Here is a 16175-nt window from a genome sequence, read left to right on the forward strand (position 1 = left end):
CCAAGCAATGCACTCTACTTGGGGCTGCCTTTGAAGAGTATTCAGAAACTTCAGCTAGTCCAAAGAGTGGCAGCCAGGCTGTTAACTGGGGCTGTTAACCTGAAACAGCTCCACAAGAGAGAAGGCCTTCTTGGTGGCTGCTTCTACTCTCTGGAACTCCCTTCCCAGGAGGCCAGAATGGCCTCCTCTTTGTTGGTCTTCTAGTTGCAGGCTAAAACCTTTTTATTCAGACAGGCCTTTAAAACAGAAAGTTTTAAAAGAATGGCTAATAGAGTGCTGTATTGTTTTTAACTGAATTGTTTTAAGGAGATGTTTAAAAATCCTTTAAATTGCATTTTATTATTTTAATATTGCAAATAACATAATTCTATTTTTTATGCTTTCTTTTTGTGTTTTTAATTGCACTGTTCTTTCAAAGTGTCAGCCTTTGGGTATACTAGACTTCTAATTATCCCACCAAACCACAACTCCCAAGATTCTATGGGACAGAGTCATGGCAATTAAAATGGTATCAAACTGCTATAACTGTGAAATGTGGGTATACCATGAACTGCAGACAAGTTACTTGATACTCTGGGTTTTTTTTAGTGTGAAAGATATTTAATAATTAATAAAGATATATATTTTTAAAAAAGATATTTAATAAGAAAATATAAACTCTTTGAAATGTGAACTTCCTATAGTATCTTGAAGTTGGACATTGAATGAAGAATGATACTGAATGGAAAATGTACATCTGAAAGATGTAGTATATGTAGGGATCATTGTGTCCAGTTAATTAATCCAGTTAAACCTTGAAGGTGATCTAGTAAACATAAATCCTTCAAACCTGAAGTTAACTAAACCAGAACACAAGGAGGGTATGCAGAAAGCTACTCTATTTAAAGTTAGGAAAGATGCTGAACCAAGAGATTGAAAGGTTTTTTTTTTAAGAACATTAATAACAGACCATTTCTAAATGTTATTTCAAAATGCCAATGTGCTCTTTCTTAAAAGACTTGCCCCCTTTTACCCTATAAAACTACCACACAAAGCCAGAAAGAAATGTTTCATGTGGAAATATAAAAATGTTTTTGAATATGTTGTCCAATGAGTAAGATTTTTTTCTCTTTGTTACCTGCAATTCCCCCTGCCACCATCCACTAGAATTTTTTTTCAAAATTAGTATCAGCTGTCCTGGGGCCAGACTCAGTTGTTCTGTTCCTGATGCTGTATAGGCTGTGGTAACCTGAGCAATTTCTGAAATGAAACAAGTATCAGTGAAAAACTGAACATTGCTAAACACACACAAACACACACACACAGTGAAATCGTCAATACTCACCAGGTTTTTTATTTAATGTCCCTGTTTTGCTAACAGTAGCAGAACTCTACAAGAAAAAAAGTAGGGAGAAATCTTTGTCAGCAGTGGTATAATTTAACTGGAGAATATTCAACAAAAATTTATTTTGTCAGGTGACTAATATCTGCTTTTTCTGACACAGTGATCTGGAGTTGGGATGGGTAACCACTGGGTCAGGAGGCCACCTTTGTGCCCCTGGGGCAGATTAAGGAAAATGAAGGAAAAAACCCTCTGGTTTTGAAAAACAGGTGAGGATTCTCTGTATCAAATACTTAAAGGTACATTACCATTCCTGGAGGCAATTCATCTTTTTTGGCCAGAAAAAAATGGGCAATCCAGGCAGTCTGGAGAGGTCAAGGGGAGCAGTATGAAGCCTCAGGGCTGCATTTTACTCTCCTCTGGTCTAGGGGCAGGAAACTTTGCTTTGAAGCCTCGCATCTGTTCTCAGAAATTTTCACTTTTGGGAAGACAGATCTTCCCTGCACAAATCCTCTATCATTCTCTGCATGACCAGTGATATTATCTAATGTGATTGTACTAACATCTGAAGCAAAGGAGAGATGTCCCAGTCTAGTGTTGCAAGCAAGTGTATCTGGAACAGAGCCTCAGTTTCTGGGGTACCACACCCACCCTCCCTATCCCTAAAAAAAAACCTGCAGGAAAGACATACATCCTGATCTTTTGGTTTGACATAGTTGGATGGAAAGATGCCAGTTCTATCACCAATGCTTCCAGTCCACCATTCTCCATCTTTCTGAATGACTAAAATTTCTTCACCTTCATTGAATGTTAAATCGCCAGGTTCAGAACTTGTGTAAGAATACAATGCTATATACTCTAAAAAAGTAAAAACAATTTTAATCACTTAATATTGCTACACATGATTATAGGTATAGACTGCAACACATTTATCCCTGACTTGCCTTTTAAATAGCCAAACTCTGACACATCAGCATTTTCATGAGAAATAACAAAACCAAAAGAAAATAACTATCCCATTTTTTTTCTCTTGGGAAAATCTTGTTCATAGGCAAATCTTAATGTCAAATATTTCAACTGTACGGGCTGACTCTCCCTTACCAGGAATTCCAAAATCTGAAATATTCCAAAATCCATAATTGTCCAGATGGGTGGCTGACAAAGTGACACCTTTGCTTTCTGATGGTTAAATTTAGACAAACTTCACTTCAGGCACAAAATTATTTTAAAAAATAATGTATAAAATTACTTTCAGGCGATGTATATAAGGATTATATGAAACATAAATGAATTTCATATTTAGACTTGGGTCCCATCTCCAAAACATCTCATTATGTATATGTAAATACTCCAAAATCTGGGGGAAAAGAACCCCAAATTCAAAACACTTCTGGTCCCAAGCATTTTGGATACGGGAGACTCAGAAAGAAATGTTCCTTTCACATATGCCACACCACAAATCCACTGCTTTATAATCTTCTATAACTTTCCTCTTTGGTCTAGTGTAATTAAATAGAGGACAATATTTTCATAAGTCTCAAAGAAGTTTAATATATGGGGAAACAAGATATGCAAACAGTCCATGCAAAACAACACTATCTTGTATTCTGTAGTGCAGGTTTAACATTTTAGTATATACTAATACTCAGAAATATATACCAGATTCCATGTGCTATCGTGAACAATTGTCAAGCATGAAGGTTGTCAAAAGCTAGGGTTCAACTGGAATTGGCAAAAGTTTGGTTGTGTGTGTTATGCAGTTCTCTTTGTTTTGATCGGGATGACACATTCCTTTTACTTACAGCAAAGACCATACAATACAGTAATTAATGCTTTTCTACCGTTCTTTCTGACATTAGCCTGAAGTGTTGCACATATTATTCTCAATTAAAAATTAACAAAAGATGTAAGAAGTTGAGACAAAGATTCTATAAATACATTATAGTGCTTACCCTCTCCTAAGGTATAAGATGTTGTTGCAAGCTTCTTATTTACAGCTGCATAAACAGCTTCGGGTCTGTACATTTTAAAAAAAAGTATTTTGGTCATTGCAAGATACAGTGATACGTGACTCAAAACTTACAAAAGCCAATCCACAGAAACAATGGATGTGTTCAAGTGTCACAAAAACAAAACAAACACGGTTCGTTGCCTTACTGTTATGACAATGATCCTAGTCTCTCCCCAGGCTCACATGCTAGTTCCTCCCCAATGTGTATGTGAGGAGGATATTGGAACCTTCCTCTTTCATTTTACATTCGCTACAGTTTAGCATTTTATCCAAAAAACAATCTATGGTTAATTTAACTACCATTTTTGAAACAAGCTAGCTTCAAAGCCCAGGAAACAACAGTTTAGATTAAATGAAGTCTATAGTAGGGGAATTCAACACTTGTACCCACTGAGAAACAATTTCACCTGGGGTGCTAAGTTTGTGAATCCTTCCCGCTGCCTCCAGGTGTCTCCTGGAAATGCTCTTCAAGTGTCTCCTATGTAAATCTGTTAGTGGAATTCTTCCTAAAGGGTTAGAGGATCTGCCAAACTTCCTCTAATATCCAAGTTGTTGAAGTCATTGCTCCAAGCTACCAGCTGGAAGAATGAAGGGACCCATAGTTCAAGAATGAACTATGGGTCCCTTCTAAATAATTAACCTCCAACATTGCTGGCATAAGAGAACATGCGCACCAGGCCCATCTGGAACTACTACAGTGAATTCTATTTCTACACTCCTGTCCTTCCAGTGGATCCTGGAGATCAATGGAAGAGGAGAAAGGAAAAAAAAATCAGTCTGGGGCCTACTGACAAAGTAGTATGTCCAACTCGAGTGTCCATAGGCATAGCACAAGCATTGTTAGAATAAAGACCCAATGCTGGGAACATTAAACGGTAAGGATCTAAAGATTTCTTGATACTGCAGACTTGTCAGGAAAAAAACCAAGGGAGACCACTATGCGCCTCCACTGTCTTGCTGTTCTTTTGTTGCCTCACTAGACACAGTGAGACTCCTGCTAGATACAAAAACTGAGAAAAGAAAAGCTGACAGAAGAGGAGCTAGAAAACTGGGATCAGAGCACCCATTTGTTTTATTATGATCCCAGAGACTTGCTGGTGCCTCTTCCCTTGGGCAAGAAGTTTGCATACCCTATGTTCCTAGACTGGGACATAGCCTCCTTGAGCGGAACTTAAAATTACCTGACAGCACAAGAATTCAAGCTGCTCCTGTCAATGCTAAGGCCAGGTGGGGAGAAAAATCTATGTGTGTGCTTGCTTGTGACGCTCATGAAGCTCACCTGTACTGCCTCCTGAGGATTCAACACCACACTTCAGAAAATCAGTTCCTACCTGAACCCTGGTTGCAGGAAGCAGGTAGAAAAGGAAAAATACTCTTTCATTGTGTTATTGAGCCCTATAGCAAAGGGGGAGGGTGGGAACTGGGGAATGCCTGGGCTCCTCGCATCTCCAAACTGACCACAGCACCACGACAACCACTAACTGCCACCAGATGTACTGTGCTGAATAAAACAGTGTATACACATCTCTGAACCAGTCTAAGTGTTCAAGTTATCTTATACACTCTCCAGATCTACTTTTAAAATGTGTTAACTCCCAAACTTCCAAAGTCTTACTTACTCTTCCCTTTGACTTTCATTTCCAGGTAAGATCTTTACATAGGACTTGGGAAACCATCCTCTTCCTCCATTTACTTCTCCAAACCACCAATTTTCTTGCTGCTCCAGTATTGTAATTATGTCATTTTTTGAAAAGTTCAAGTGATTATCTTTCTTTGCAGTCCAGGAACAAAGTGCTTGAGCTTGTAAATTTTCTACGACTTGACCCTAGAAACAACCAACCAATAAAGCACAGGTTAAGCTACATAACAGTACTAATCATCACTGCAATTTTCTTGTGTTTTTTTAAAAGTAGAAATAACATAGCACAAAAATGTAGACTAGATACTTTTAAACAAACAAGCAACTATACTTAGGGCATGCACGGAATACAGATTTTCTTAGCTAGATTACAGGACATCAATGACTCACCACATTACATAGTGAATTAGATATTCAGTATATATGCACCACAATTGATAAACTAGTTCAGTTTCTACTAGCAGTGTCAGGTTTTCTCCGCCTCCCCCATAGAGATCAGCATGCATAAATAGCATTTTACAACAAAAGGTCCTGCAATTACTACATTACTGTGATTAAAAATAGGAATGGATTATATCTGAAACAATGGCCTGAATTGCCTTCAGCATGAGGAAAGTTGATTACATTCTTTATTTCATTCTTTTGGGACTACTCTGTTTCTTGTTATGCTTTCAAAATAGCATTGACAGAAAAATTTCATGCTGCATGGTGCTTCAGCATGGGACTGACAATTAGAAAGTGGCTATTAGCAAGTCTGTCTTAATACCAAAGGGTTTTGTCTTAACACTCCCGTCCTAATTTAACAAGAGATACTACAATATTCACATAAGACTGTGCTTCTCTAACTTCTAAATCATAGAATCATAGAGTTCAGGCTTGCTAGAGAGGTTAAGAACAATAAAAAGGGCTTTTTTGGATCTGTCCGCAGCAAGAGGAAGAAGAAGGAAACGGTAGGGCCACTGCGTGGAGAAGATGGCAAAATGCTAACAGGAGATAGAGAAAAGGCAGAATTACTCAACACCTTCTTTGCCTCAGTCTTCTCAGAAAAGGCAAAGGGTGCTCAACCTGAGGATAATGGAGCAGAGGACAGAATAGGGGAATTTCAGCACAGAATAAAGTAATATTGGAGCCATTGGCAATCATATTTGAAAACTCCATTATAAGTCTTTATATGAAAATCCAGCAATGGATTTCCTATAACATACCTTTCTTTCAAGGTGAACAGTATAAAGAAACATAAAGTGGTTTCCACCTATTAGAACATAGAACGTACCTGTCCATGAATGGGAGAAACAGATCCTGGAGATACTGTACGAGTAAAGGCAGATTTCTTTTGCCATGAGTTAACATTTAAGCTCGAGAAAGGTATATTTTGGTAATCAGTTTCTTCTGCTAGTTTACTCGGTGAAGTTGATCTGCCAGTTAAACAAACACAGAGATAAAAAGTTATTTTTCAGTATCAAAAAGGGTGGAAGATGGGGTAGGCCTGTTTTTTGCTGCTCCAAAGAGTGGGACCTGAATCTGAACCTTTCCTACAAGAAAGAAGACTAAACATTACGAAGAACTTTCTAACAGCTGGAGGTGCTCAAACATAGAAGAGTCTACCCTAGAAAGTGGTAGATTGTTTGCAAGAAGTTTTTAATCACAGGTTGGGTGCCCATGTAGGGATCCCATGGCTGTGGATTCTTGCATTGGCTAGGGTTGGACTAGATGACTGACTTTTGGGATCCCTTCCCAAAATCTACAATTTCTAGACTGTACAATTTTATGAATTTAATAGCTGGAAGCCCAAGTACTAACCTCTCATTCAACCATATAACTCCACAGGATGTGGAGTAAATTACACTCTATTAGCCTCAAGGTAAGCAACAGCAACCCTTCCCACATAAATCTTGCCCAAAGGACCACATGATAGATACATTTTTGGATTCCCATGAGTCAGAAATGACTTGAAGGCACACCACATCAAAACAGTTTTAATTACAGTGTAAAGCAGCTGAAGTAATTGTAACACAACACAGCTTCCAAAATACACAGAAGATGTTGCACACATGATTGTGCTTCATGAATATATAGCCCCTCCACTCCCTAAAAAAGTTCAAATCAATACCCAGCTTTTAACCACAGTGCATGTGAGAGAAAGGTCCTTTCAAAACTGAATACAACACAAATTCTGTCAATATGCAGGTGAGTGATGAGAATCACAGCCATTACGATACTTCTTAATATAGAAAATGCACATAACTAGTATACAATACAAATAATATTTCATGTTTAAAATGACCTAGCCAAAGCAAATACAAAGAATTCCCTCAAAATGCAGCAAACTGAATATAATTTATGTTCAGAGGAGTAGTGGAGTACTGAGTTACACTTACTCTACAGGAACTGAGGCAGTTGGTAAAGATACTGATGGAGGAAGTAAAGCTTTCTTAGCAGGTAAAACAGATTTTTCTTTTTCAGATATTTTTTCTACATAATTATTTGGAAACCAGCCAAAATGCCCTTGAAAGCTCCCATATAACCAACCAGGTTCTCCTTCAGTTTTTTCAGCAACCTGGGGAAAAAAGGAAGAAAAAGAAAAGAAATATAGTTAAATGAGAAATGTTATGTTTGTTGACAAATATTATGTTAGGTTTTTTTACATTAAGTTATTTTAATTTTTAATTTTGGTTTATGTCAATTCAGAGTGTGTGGAAAAGAAATTATGGCCCGTTACAAACGGGCCTATAGTACGGACGCCCCTAACCCTAATATGGACCGAGTCCTTACAAAATGGTGGCACCCGTTCCACATGGGGGCCACCATCTTTACGTAGCGGATGCGCTGTGCCTGCATGTTGCGTGGCGCATATGATGCTGCAAGTGCGCCATTGGCGCCTCGTGGCATCATATCTGTGCCGCAGAAAGAAGCGCCATTTTGGAGCTTCTTTTTGCTCCGCGAGGGAGCCGCGTGGTTTGGCTGCTGCGGCTTCCTCGTGGAGCAACCAGCAGCGGCACGAGACTGCCCGTTTTGGGCGGTCTGTAACGCGCCAAAGTTACATTTTAAAATAAATATCCTATTTATTATTCAGAAACTATCATCCCATCACCCATTTCATACCTGAATTATATCTCCAGCATTAAAACTGATCTCATCATGATTCCTTGCTTCAAATGGATATAAAGCTTTGTAATTCACAAAGCCAACCAATTTCCCTGATTCAGAGGCACTAACAGCATGACCTGAAAAGTCAAGGAAGAATCATTATTGGATACTAATTGTGCATGCTCTGCATGTGTAAAGCAACAGTTACATATTTTAGGATGTGAACAAGTGCACAGCACTGGCCTCCTTCTTAAGCCTGGTTAATATTAAATATTGACTTGACTGAAGACATAAGTGCAGTTCGCTTGCACTTCTGAACAGTACCCACCATATATACTTGACTATAAACAGACCTCATGTATAAGTCGATGTCAGGGTTTGGGGCCAAAATTATGGATTTTGCCATGACCCAGGGATAGGTCTAGAGTAAAACTTGAAGGCTCCTTTAGTGTGTGTATGTGTGTGTGCCGCAAGAGAGACTCTAATTGAGGCTGGTTGTTTCACCTTTGGCTTCAGCCTTCACCCAGACAGCCATGGCCAGCACGGTCGAGAGAGGGTCTCTGTTTGTTTAAAAGCAATTAATCACTGAGAACTCCTGCTTGGTGCAAGGGACAAAGAAATTATCTTCCCACTGCATGGGGAAATCTGAAAGAGCTGCTATCACATTACATACAGACCCATAAATAAGTCAGCCTGAGATTTTGAGGTCAGTTTGTAGGCATAAATTTTTAGACTTACAGGCAAGTATATTTGGTACGTATTAATTAATTAGAAACAATGAAAGACATAATATAGGCAGCTACTAAAATTCAGTGGCTTGGATCTTAGCAGGGTGAGTGGAAGGAGCCATTCTATTCACGAATAGGATACCACTGGAGAAGCGGAGGGGAGGGGGAACAATTTGGACTACTCTTTCTCCATTTCCAAAACTCCAATTGCAGGAGTAGAAATCCATTCGATGAAGGCTCTATCAGGTGGCTTAAACTCAGGACTGTGGACAGTTTCAAAGTAACCAAATCCACACAAAAACATAAATGTGATACCTTCATGCCTAAATGGTGACTTAAGGGCTTGACTCTTTGTCTGTTTAAGGGTGTCTACATTTTTTTCATGTAGGTTTGATTGAAAAATAGTTTTTTCTGACTCTCGTAGATTGGCTGAATCTTTTCTTTTCTTCTCTTCATCAAACTGCTTGAGCCTTTCCTCAGCTTCCTTTGCAATCTTCTCCTGTCTTCTTCTTTCTTCTTCTTTTTGCTTCTGTCTATGCTGTTCTGAATCTTGTAGAATTTCTGCTTCCTTGTTCTTTTTTCCCACTTCAGGTTGGTCCTCTGCCAGTTTTTGCTGCTGGGCCTCTCTCTGTTGTGCAGCTACCTCCTCAGCTTTTTGTTTTTCCTCATGAAGTTTTTCCTGAATGCGCTCTTCCTGTAATCGCTTTCTTCTCTCTTCTTCTTCCTTCCGGATATTCTCCTGCCACAAGTTCTCCTTTTCCCGTTTTGCTTTTCTTAAAAAAAAAAAAAGTAGAGAAAACAGTGTCAATAAATCAGAGTTTAATTTTATGATACCAAAGCTAAAAAACATGACTGGATAGTAAAGACTTTGCACAAGTACTTTGTAGATTCACTGCAAGGAGAATAGTTCAGATCCTATATCTCTACAGGAATTGTTATGTGCAAGGAGGAAAGAGAGTGGTAGAACAAAAGCAGAAAAGGAAAATGTAGCCTGGAAAATGTTTGAGCAGCACAGGCAATTTTTCAAGCCACCCCTTCTCTTATGAACTGGCTCTGAAGGCTCATTAGTCAAATTTTAACAAAACAGGTGCACAGAACCAGTTGCCTCCTTCTGTCACTGCTCCACAACATGAAATAGTTCACCACAATGGCGTCCTAGCAAAAGTGGGGGGGAAGAGACCCATGAATGTCATCTAGAGCCTACTGGAAGAAAAGACTAAGACTGGGAAGGGCATGAAAGAACAGGACAATATCCCAAAATGATAAGACATTTCTGAAAACTAAAGTGAGGATAAGTCTGAGCCATTGTATTCCCCATGTATGCATGTATGCTGGACAGTGAAAAAAACAGATAGGAAGAATGTCGTACTTTGGCCACTGCATGAGAAGGAATGATTCATTAGAAAAGACAATGATGCTGGGAAAGGTAGAGGACAGTAGAAAGAAAGGGAGACCACATGCCAGATGATTAGACTTAATCAGGGAGGTCAGGGGTCTAAGCCTGCAGGACCTGAGTAGGAACGCTGAGGACAGGGGATCCTGGAGATGTTTCAGCCACAGGGGTGCTGGCACATGCTATTCTAGCCTAGGTGCTCATCCAGGTTGATCCTCGGGTTGGTGCAGGGACAGGCAGGGGGTTACACACCTGTCCCTGAACCACCCTGGGACCCAATCGGTGCATGCTCTTTACTTTGTTGTGCTATTGTTCCTACAGAAACCCCCCCCCCCACTATTGCCATGTCTGATGTGGAAACGTCACTGTTTCTGGTCAGGGGGCTTCTCAGCAGGAGAGATGAAGAAGGAAAGAAAGGCGCACAGGAGGCTGTTTAAACAGCAAGGGTTTGGCATAGAGTTTCCAGGAGACTGTAGCAAACCAGGGGGCAATGTAGGGGTCAAATTGACCCAAAGTAAAAGCTGTTTACTCCAGGATTGGGCCAGATCCACAAGATCCATGTCTGATCTGATAGGATTCAGCATGATCCTGGAGATCAGATTTTGGCCTGCAACATCTAAACAGGATGATGAAGGGCCAGGGGGAGGGGCCTTTAGGCCTGTATGGACAACTCCTGGATTACCATGAATTGAACAACCAGCAAATCCCAAGTCCTGATGGATTCCTACCAGTTTTCTTGTCTTTTTCAAAAAATCCACCCTATTAAGACTCAGTGGAATAGCTGATAAATATTTCCTCCATCTGAGGAACACTGGTGTATACTGTACTTCCCAGCATCCAGCAAATGAGAGAATGTTGAATTTTATGGATTCCCAGAAGAGAGGAAAGCCTGCAGTATCGTATGGGCACCAAGACAACCTCCCAAGAACGTAAAATGGGATTATTTTAAATCCTTAATATTTCATTATATTACCGTGCAGCCTCATCCTCCAGTCTTTTTTTCTGTACAAGTTCATTTCTTTTTCTTTCTTGTTCTTGGACTTTTTCTTGTTTGATCCTGTGAAGCTGCTCAAGAGCTAACTGCTGTGTGTTGTAGGTTTCTCTCAGCTCCTATTAACAAACCCCCCCACAAAATGGAAAAAAGTAAACATAATTAATGCAGGCAGCTTTTGAGAAACGTGTTTATTATACTTAGTAATCCAAGTCTTAATACAAGACTTATAGCAAGAGGTATAAATTAATGGTTAAGAGAAAACAATTCAAGAGACAGATTCAAAATTAAAAGATGTTCAAAAGAGCTAGAATTTCTATTTCTAATTATGATAACGACTAGTACTACAACAACTTTTCTTTTAATGAGTAGAGGTGAGGTAATATGGTGAACATTCAACTACTTATTTTCAACAAAACAAGTTAATACATTTATCAGAAGGTGAGCAGAAAAATACTAGAGGCAGGATCTATTAATCAGTCTTGGATTAAGCCAGATTGATTTGGAAGTAGCACAGTGAATCTATTTCCTTGGGCCTCAAAAACATTTGAATATGCTTGTTCCGTCCCATTGCTTTTATCCTATTATAATGAATTAATTCAATAATAATACTTTCGTGAATATTTTGGGAAACTGTTGATTCTTTTTTTCTCTCCCTTGCTTGATTTTTGTCCCTTAGTATAAAGTGGATTTCTAACAACTGTTCTAGGACAAAAATGCTGTAATTTTCTTTATAGAAGCAAACTGAAGATGTCTTTATGTAAAATGGTATATAATAATGGATCAAAACACCTGTTTAAGAAACCAAACCAAAATGAAACCAAATATTTTAAAACAGCTTTCATTTTATTAACATAGGGGTGAAACAGATGGGCAAAACAAAGCAGCTTCCAGCCACTTTGAAGGTGGGTGTTTATACGACATGTGCCTCCAAAGGGGGGGGGGGAACTGAAACAAAGCCGTGCTCCGGGGCTAAAAACCAGAACAAAAAGAAACTGGGATACTCTGTCTTAGCCCTGAAAATGCACATTTTCATGCCTGCATATAAATAGCAGCCCCACCAGTGTGGGGCTGCAGTAAAGCAAAAAATAAAAAGTAAAAAGTAAAAGTGCAAAAACGCCAAAGGATGCAATTACACAAATCATAGTCCAAAGGGGGGCATGGGGTGAAGTGGAGTGCAGAAGGCATGTATTTGGAGCCTCCATGATTGTGCTTTGCCAATGTCTCACTTGCATACCAATACACCCGTGCAGAGCATTCCATGTGCGACCGTGTGGCCCATGAAAGGGGTGGCCATGCAATGGGATGGCATCTGGGTTGATGTGGGAGATACTTGGAGGTCGCAGGCGATGTGTTTGTGTAGCAGTGTGCATGCATGCTGAGCAGGCAACCAAAAAAATTACCCAGCAGTGCAGCTTGATGCCGTGCTGTGCAGTCTCCCCACAGGTATTCGGCCCACCATGGGAGTAGGTTGTGCAGACAGAAGGGTTTCAACCCAATTCTGGGAAAAGATTAACTGAGCTGCTTTTTCCTGCCCTTCTGCTCCAGCCCAGAGTCTCATTCTATTAATTCAATTTCTAAACTAATCTCATTTTTATTGTTGGAATACAGTGGTGTTATGATTGGACAGCACTTTACAGCTTGCCAAAAAAATAAAAAAAATAAAAATAAAGACTGGCTACTAAGTTTATTTATTTATTTGTTATATTTATTTATATCCCCCCTTATCCCAGGACTGGGACTCAGGGTGGCTTACAACATTTAAAACAATAAAATTTAAAAAATACAAAAATAATACATTAAAATAACATTAAACTACTACAATAAAATAAAAAAGAAGATAAAAATATCTAAAATATATTCAAATAATATAGCATCCCAAGGCATTTTTTAAAAGTTTCTCAGTTCAGCCAAATACAAACCTGTCCAAATATTCCCATCTTCACATCAACAGAAACCAATTCTAATTTGCTTGAACACACAAATTACCTGAACGTTAGAAGCTGGTCTGCTTCTCCATAGTAAAATAACTATCATGTTTAGATTCATGCTATTCTGTTATACTGTAAACATTTTCACTAATCATGTAATAAATATATATTAACAAAATAATGTTATGGAGTATGTGCACATCATGACATTATATTTGTATTCTGACACACATCAAGTGCAAACTAATTTTCTGTAAGACTAGGGATCCCCAACACAATACCCATGGTCACCATTAGGCCCATGGGGACCTCCCTTGATACTTGTCAAATCCTTATTATTATTATTATTATTATTATTATTATTATTACTATTATTTCACATTTTTAAACAAACAAACACAAACAGGAGTCAGGTCATCTGCAAAATGTCATGTTTATTTATCCAGATTGGCACTGGATTCTGATAAGGGCCTACATGATTAGAAAATGAAAATACTGCACATGTGTCTCCCAGAAACAATGAAAAAGAAAGAAAGAAAGAGTTAGTGGAGGCAAGAGACAGTGGGAATTGAAGCTGGGAAGAAAAGAGAAGGGAGGGATTGCCATGTCTGTACACATATAGTATCTCATACTAACAATCAACAGGGGGTCCTAATATAGAGTTTAACCTTCAATCTTGATTCTGCCAGCCCCCCCCCCACCCACCCAGCACCTACAATTTGCCCACAAAAGAGAATCTAATTTATTTCAATGGAATTTATTTTTATTTTATTTATTAAATCAAATTTACAGGCAGGCATCATAATTAAGCCCTGATCCAGATCAGGGCTCTATACTAGCAATTTGTGATGCAAGTATCTGCACTCAAGATCCAAGGCCCAAACTAAATGGAGGAGATTGTCACTTGGGAAAGAGACTGGGGGAGGCCAGCAGGGCTATTTAATAGAGGAACAAAGTAGGGTGGGTGGAAGTCTATGTATGTGCTTTGTGACAGGGGAATGGGTCCTCCCAGTAAGTTTGTGGATTCCAAAGTGTGACTGTATGTTACTTCTGGCTCAGAGCCTACCTCTCTCTTGAATTCAGGCTCTTGGCTAACCTTTAATCCCTTAGCTCCAGCAACTTGCCTTCTATGAATTGGGTTTCTTCCAACCTGCCAAACTCACAAGAGCCATTCTGAAACTAAGCTTCACAGTCTGTCCCTGTTCCCTCCCTCCTTGGTTTTAAGGCCAAAACTCTGATCTCTGTTTACCATGAAATGAAATACATGAAATGAAAACCCTGCAGGAAGTGAAGCAAAAATCACACCCTGGAACTACGGTTGCAAGGGCAGAGGATCAGTTTGGGTGAGAACACATATTTAATTACAAATAGGCAAGGCAGCCATGTTATTTTGCTTTATCTGCACTAGCATCCCAGCACCTATGGCAAATTCAGCATACACAGCTTGTCAAAAAAGACTGAAACTCATTCTCAACACCAATATGCCACTTCCAGGACTAAATAGGCATTTCACATCCTCTTGAGATGCAAGATCACTCAAATCATGCTATACATAATGTACTCCTGGTAAGGCCATTTGATGCTTATGTTGTAAAGTCAAGTTCATAGGCTCAAAAAATATAAAGTACAGTGGACCCTTGTTATATGCTGGGGTTTGGTTCCAAAATCCATGGATGCTCAAGTCCCATTAAATATAATGACATAGCAAAATAGTGTCCCTTATAAAAAATGGAAAATCAAGTTTGATATTTGAAATTTATACTTTTTTGGAACATTTTCAAACCATGTATGCTTGAATTCATGTATAAAAAATCAGTGTATAAGAAGGGCCGACTGTACCCAATTTAACCTCCCCCTAAAATGGTACCAAACTACACCATGATTTCTGAGGGGGTGACCATCCACCTTCTACTGAAAAAGACCTATGGCAAAGGAGAATCCAAGGCAGTCTATTCCACTGACAAAGAGCTGGTGCCATCATTCAACTGTTAAACAAAATCTCTTTTCATGTAATATAAACCTACTTGTTTGGGTGATATCCTCTGGAACAAAAGAAAATAAATTTGCTTTATTGTGTATATGTCAGGCCTTGAAATAGGCAAAGACAATAATCCTATTGCCTCTTAATTGTCCCTTCTCCAGAATAAACATACTCAGTTCCTTCAACCTATTCTCAAAGGACGTGGTATTCAGAAATTTTACATTGCCAGTGGTCAGACAACTATTCAAAGTGTGTGGTGTGTGTGTGTGTGTGTGTGTGTGTGTGTGTGTGTGTCAGTGCCCAGTTCTGGCTGACACACTGTACACTGCTGGCAAGATATATGTCCAGCCTTCCCTTCCTCATTATTAGGGCTGAAAGGTGGGGTGGAAGATTTCTCCCCCCTGAATACCTCAGAATACCTCCTAGTGTTCAAAATCTCAAGCTAAACCTCTCTTGTGCCTATTTTGATATGCACAAATGGGACACACACTTTTCTATTATCAGAAATGATAATAAAATTATTTAACTATAGGCCTTTTTGAAGTTAGTCTTGATACCTAGAGTTGACTCCATTTCAGATTAACTAGTAATTGTTAAGAGATGGATGGAAATCTGTGTGCAATATACAGCACATAGAATTTTAAAATTTTACCTAAAATAGTTAACACTTAAATTAAATATCAGAGAACAGTTAGTAACCTTTATATTATTCTTTTTATTCCTGCTTCATTACCTAATTTAAAGCATTTAGTGAGCAAACAGGGTTCAAAAGCAAGAAGAAAAGCAAAAGAAAAACTTTTCATGCTGTACAGCACTGATTATTGCATTAGGCAAGGTTGAAAGCTAAGTGCTAAAGAAATTTTTAGAAACATAGAGTCATAGAGAAAACAATGAAATTATTAGAAGCAAAAAGGCCAAAGATTAGAAAATAACCTTAAGTAAGAGGAAGAGGTTGTTGAGACAGCTTAGCAGACACAAAAGGCACTGAAGAACAGAAGCATCCATTGTCTCACACTGTAAGATAAGGCAGATAAAAAGCTGTTACACTTTGCACTGCATTTGTTATACATGTTGGGAATGAATGATGTTGCAA

At 38.8% G+C, this 16175-nt stretch overlaps 1 protein-coding gene across 5 annotated transcripts in view; it reads right to left on the minus strand.

Moving 5' to 3' along the window:
• The window catches only part of LOC149313418 (intersectin-2-like), a 116012-nt gene that overhangs the window by 55543 nt on the left and 44294 nt on the right, over window positions 1–16175 (minus strand). For 4 of the 5 annotated variants that reach the window (XM_089519079.1, XM_089519078.1, XM_089519075.1 and 1 more), the window contains 11 exons: window positions 16016–16096; window positions 11153–11289; window positions 9102–9559; window positions 8074–8195; window positions 7350–7528; window positions 6245–6386; window positions 4952–5157; window positions 3274–3338; window positions 2013–2179; window positions 1325–1370; window positions 1118–1239 (listed from right to left, as the gene is read on the minus strand). In XM_089519079.1, coding sequence (XP_089375205.1) covers window positions 1118–1239; window positions 1325–1370; window positions 2013–2179; window positions 3274–3338; window positions 4952–5157; window positions 6245–6386; window positions 7350–7528; window positions 8074–8195; window positions 9102–9559; window positions 11153–11289; window positions 16016–16096 — 1725 coding nt within the window. The remainder of the gene's footprint in view (window positions 1–1117; window positions 1240–1324; window positions 1371–2012; window positions 2180–3273; window positions 3339–4951; window positions 5158–6244; window positions 6387–7349; window positions 7529–8073; window positions 8196–9101; window positions 9560–11152; window positions 11290–16015; window positions 16097–16175) is intronic. The other variant, XM_089519080.1, reaches the window with a different exon arrangement.

The sequence above is a fragment of the Sceloporus occidentalis genome, unplaced genomic scaffold (genome assembly GCF_023333645.1).
Source record: "Sceloporus occidentalis isolate IW3139 unplaced genomic scaffold, rSceOcc1.0.p SCAF_4, whole genome shotgun sequence".
In the NCBI taxonomy this organism is placed as follows: Eukaryota; Metazoa; Chordata; class Lepidosauria; order Squamata; family Phrynosomatidae; genus Sceloporus; species Sceloporus occidentalis.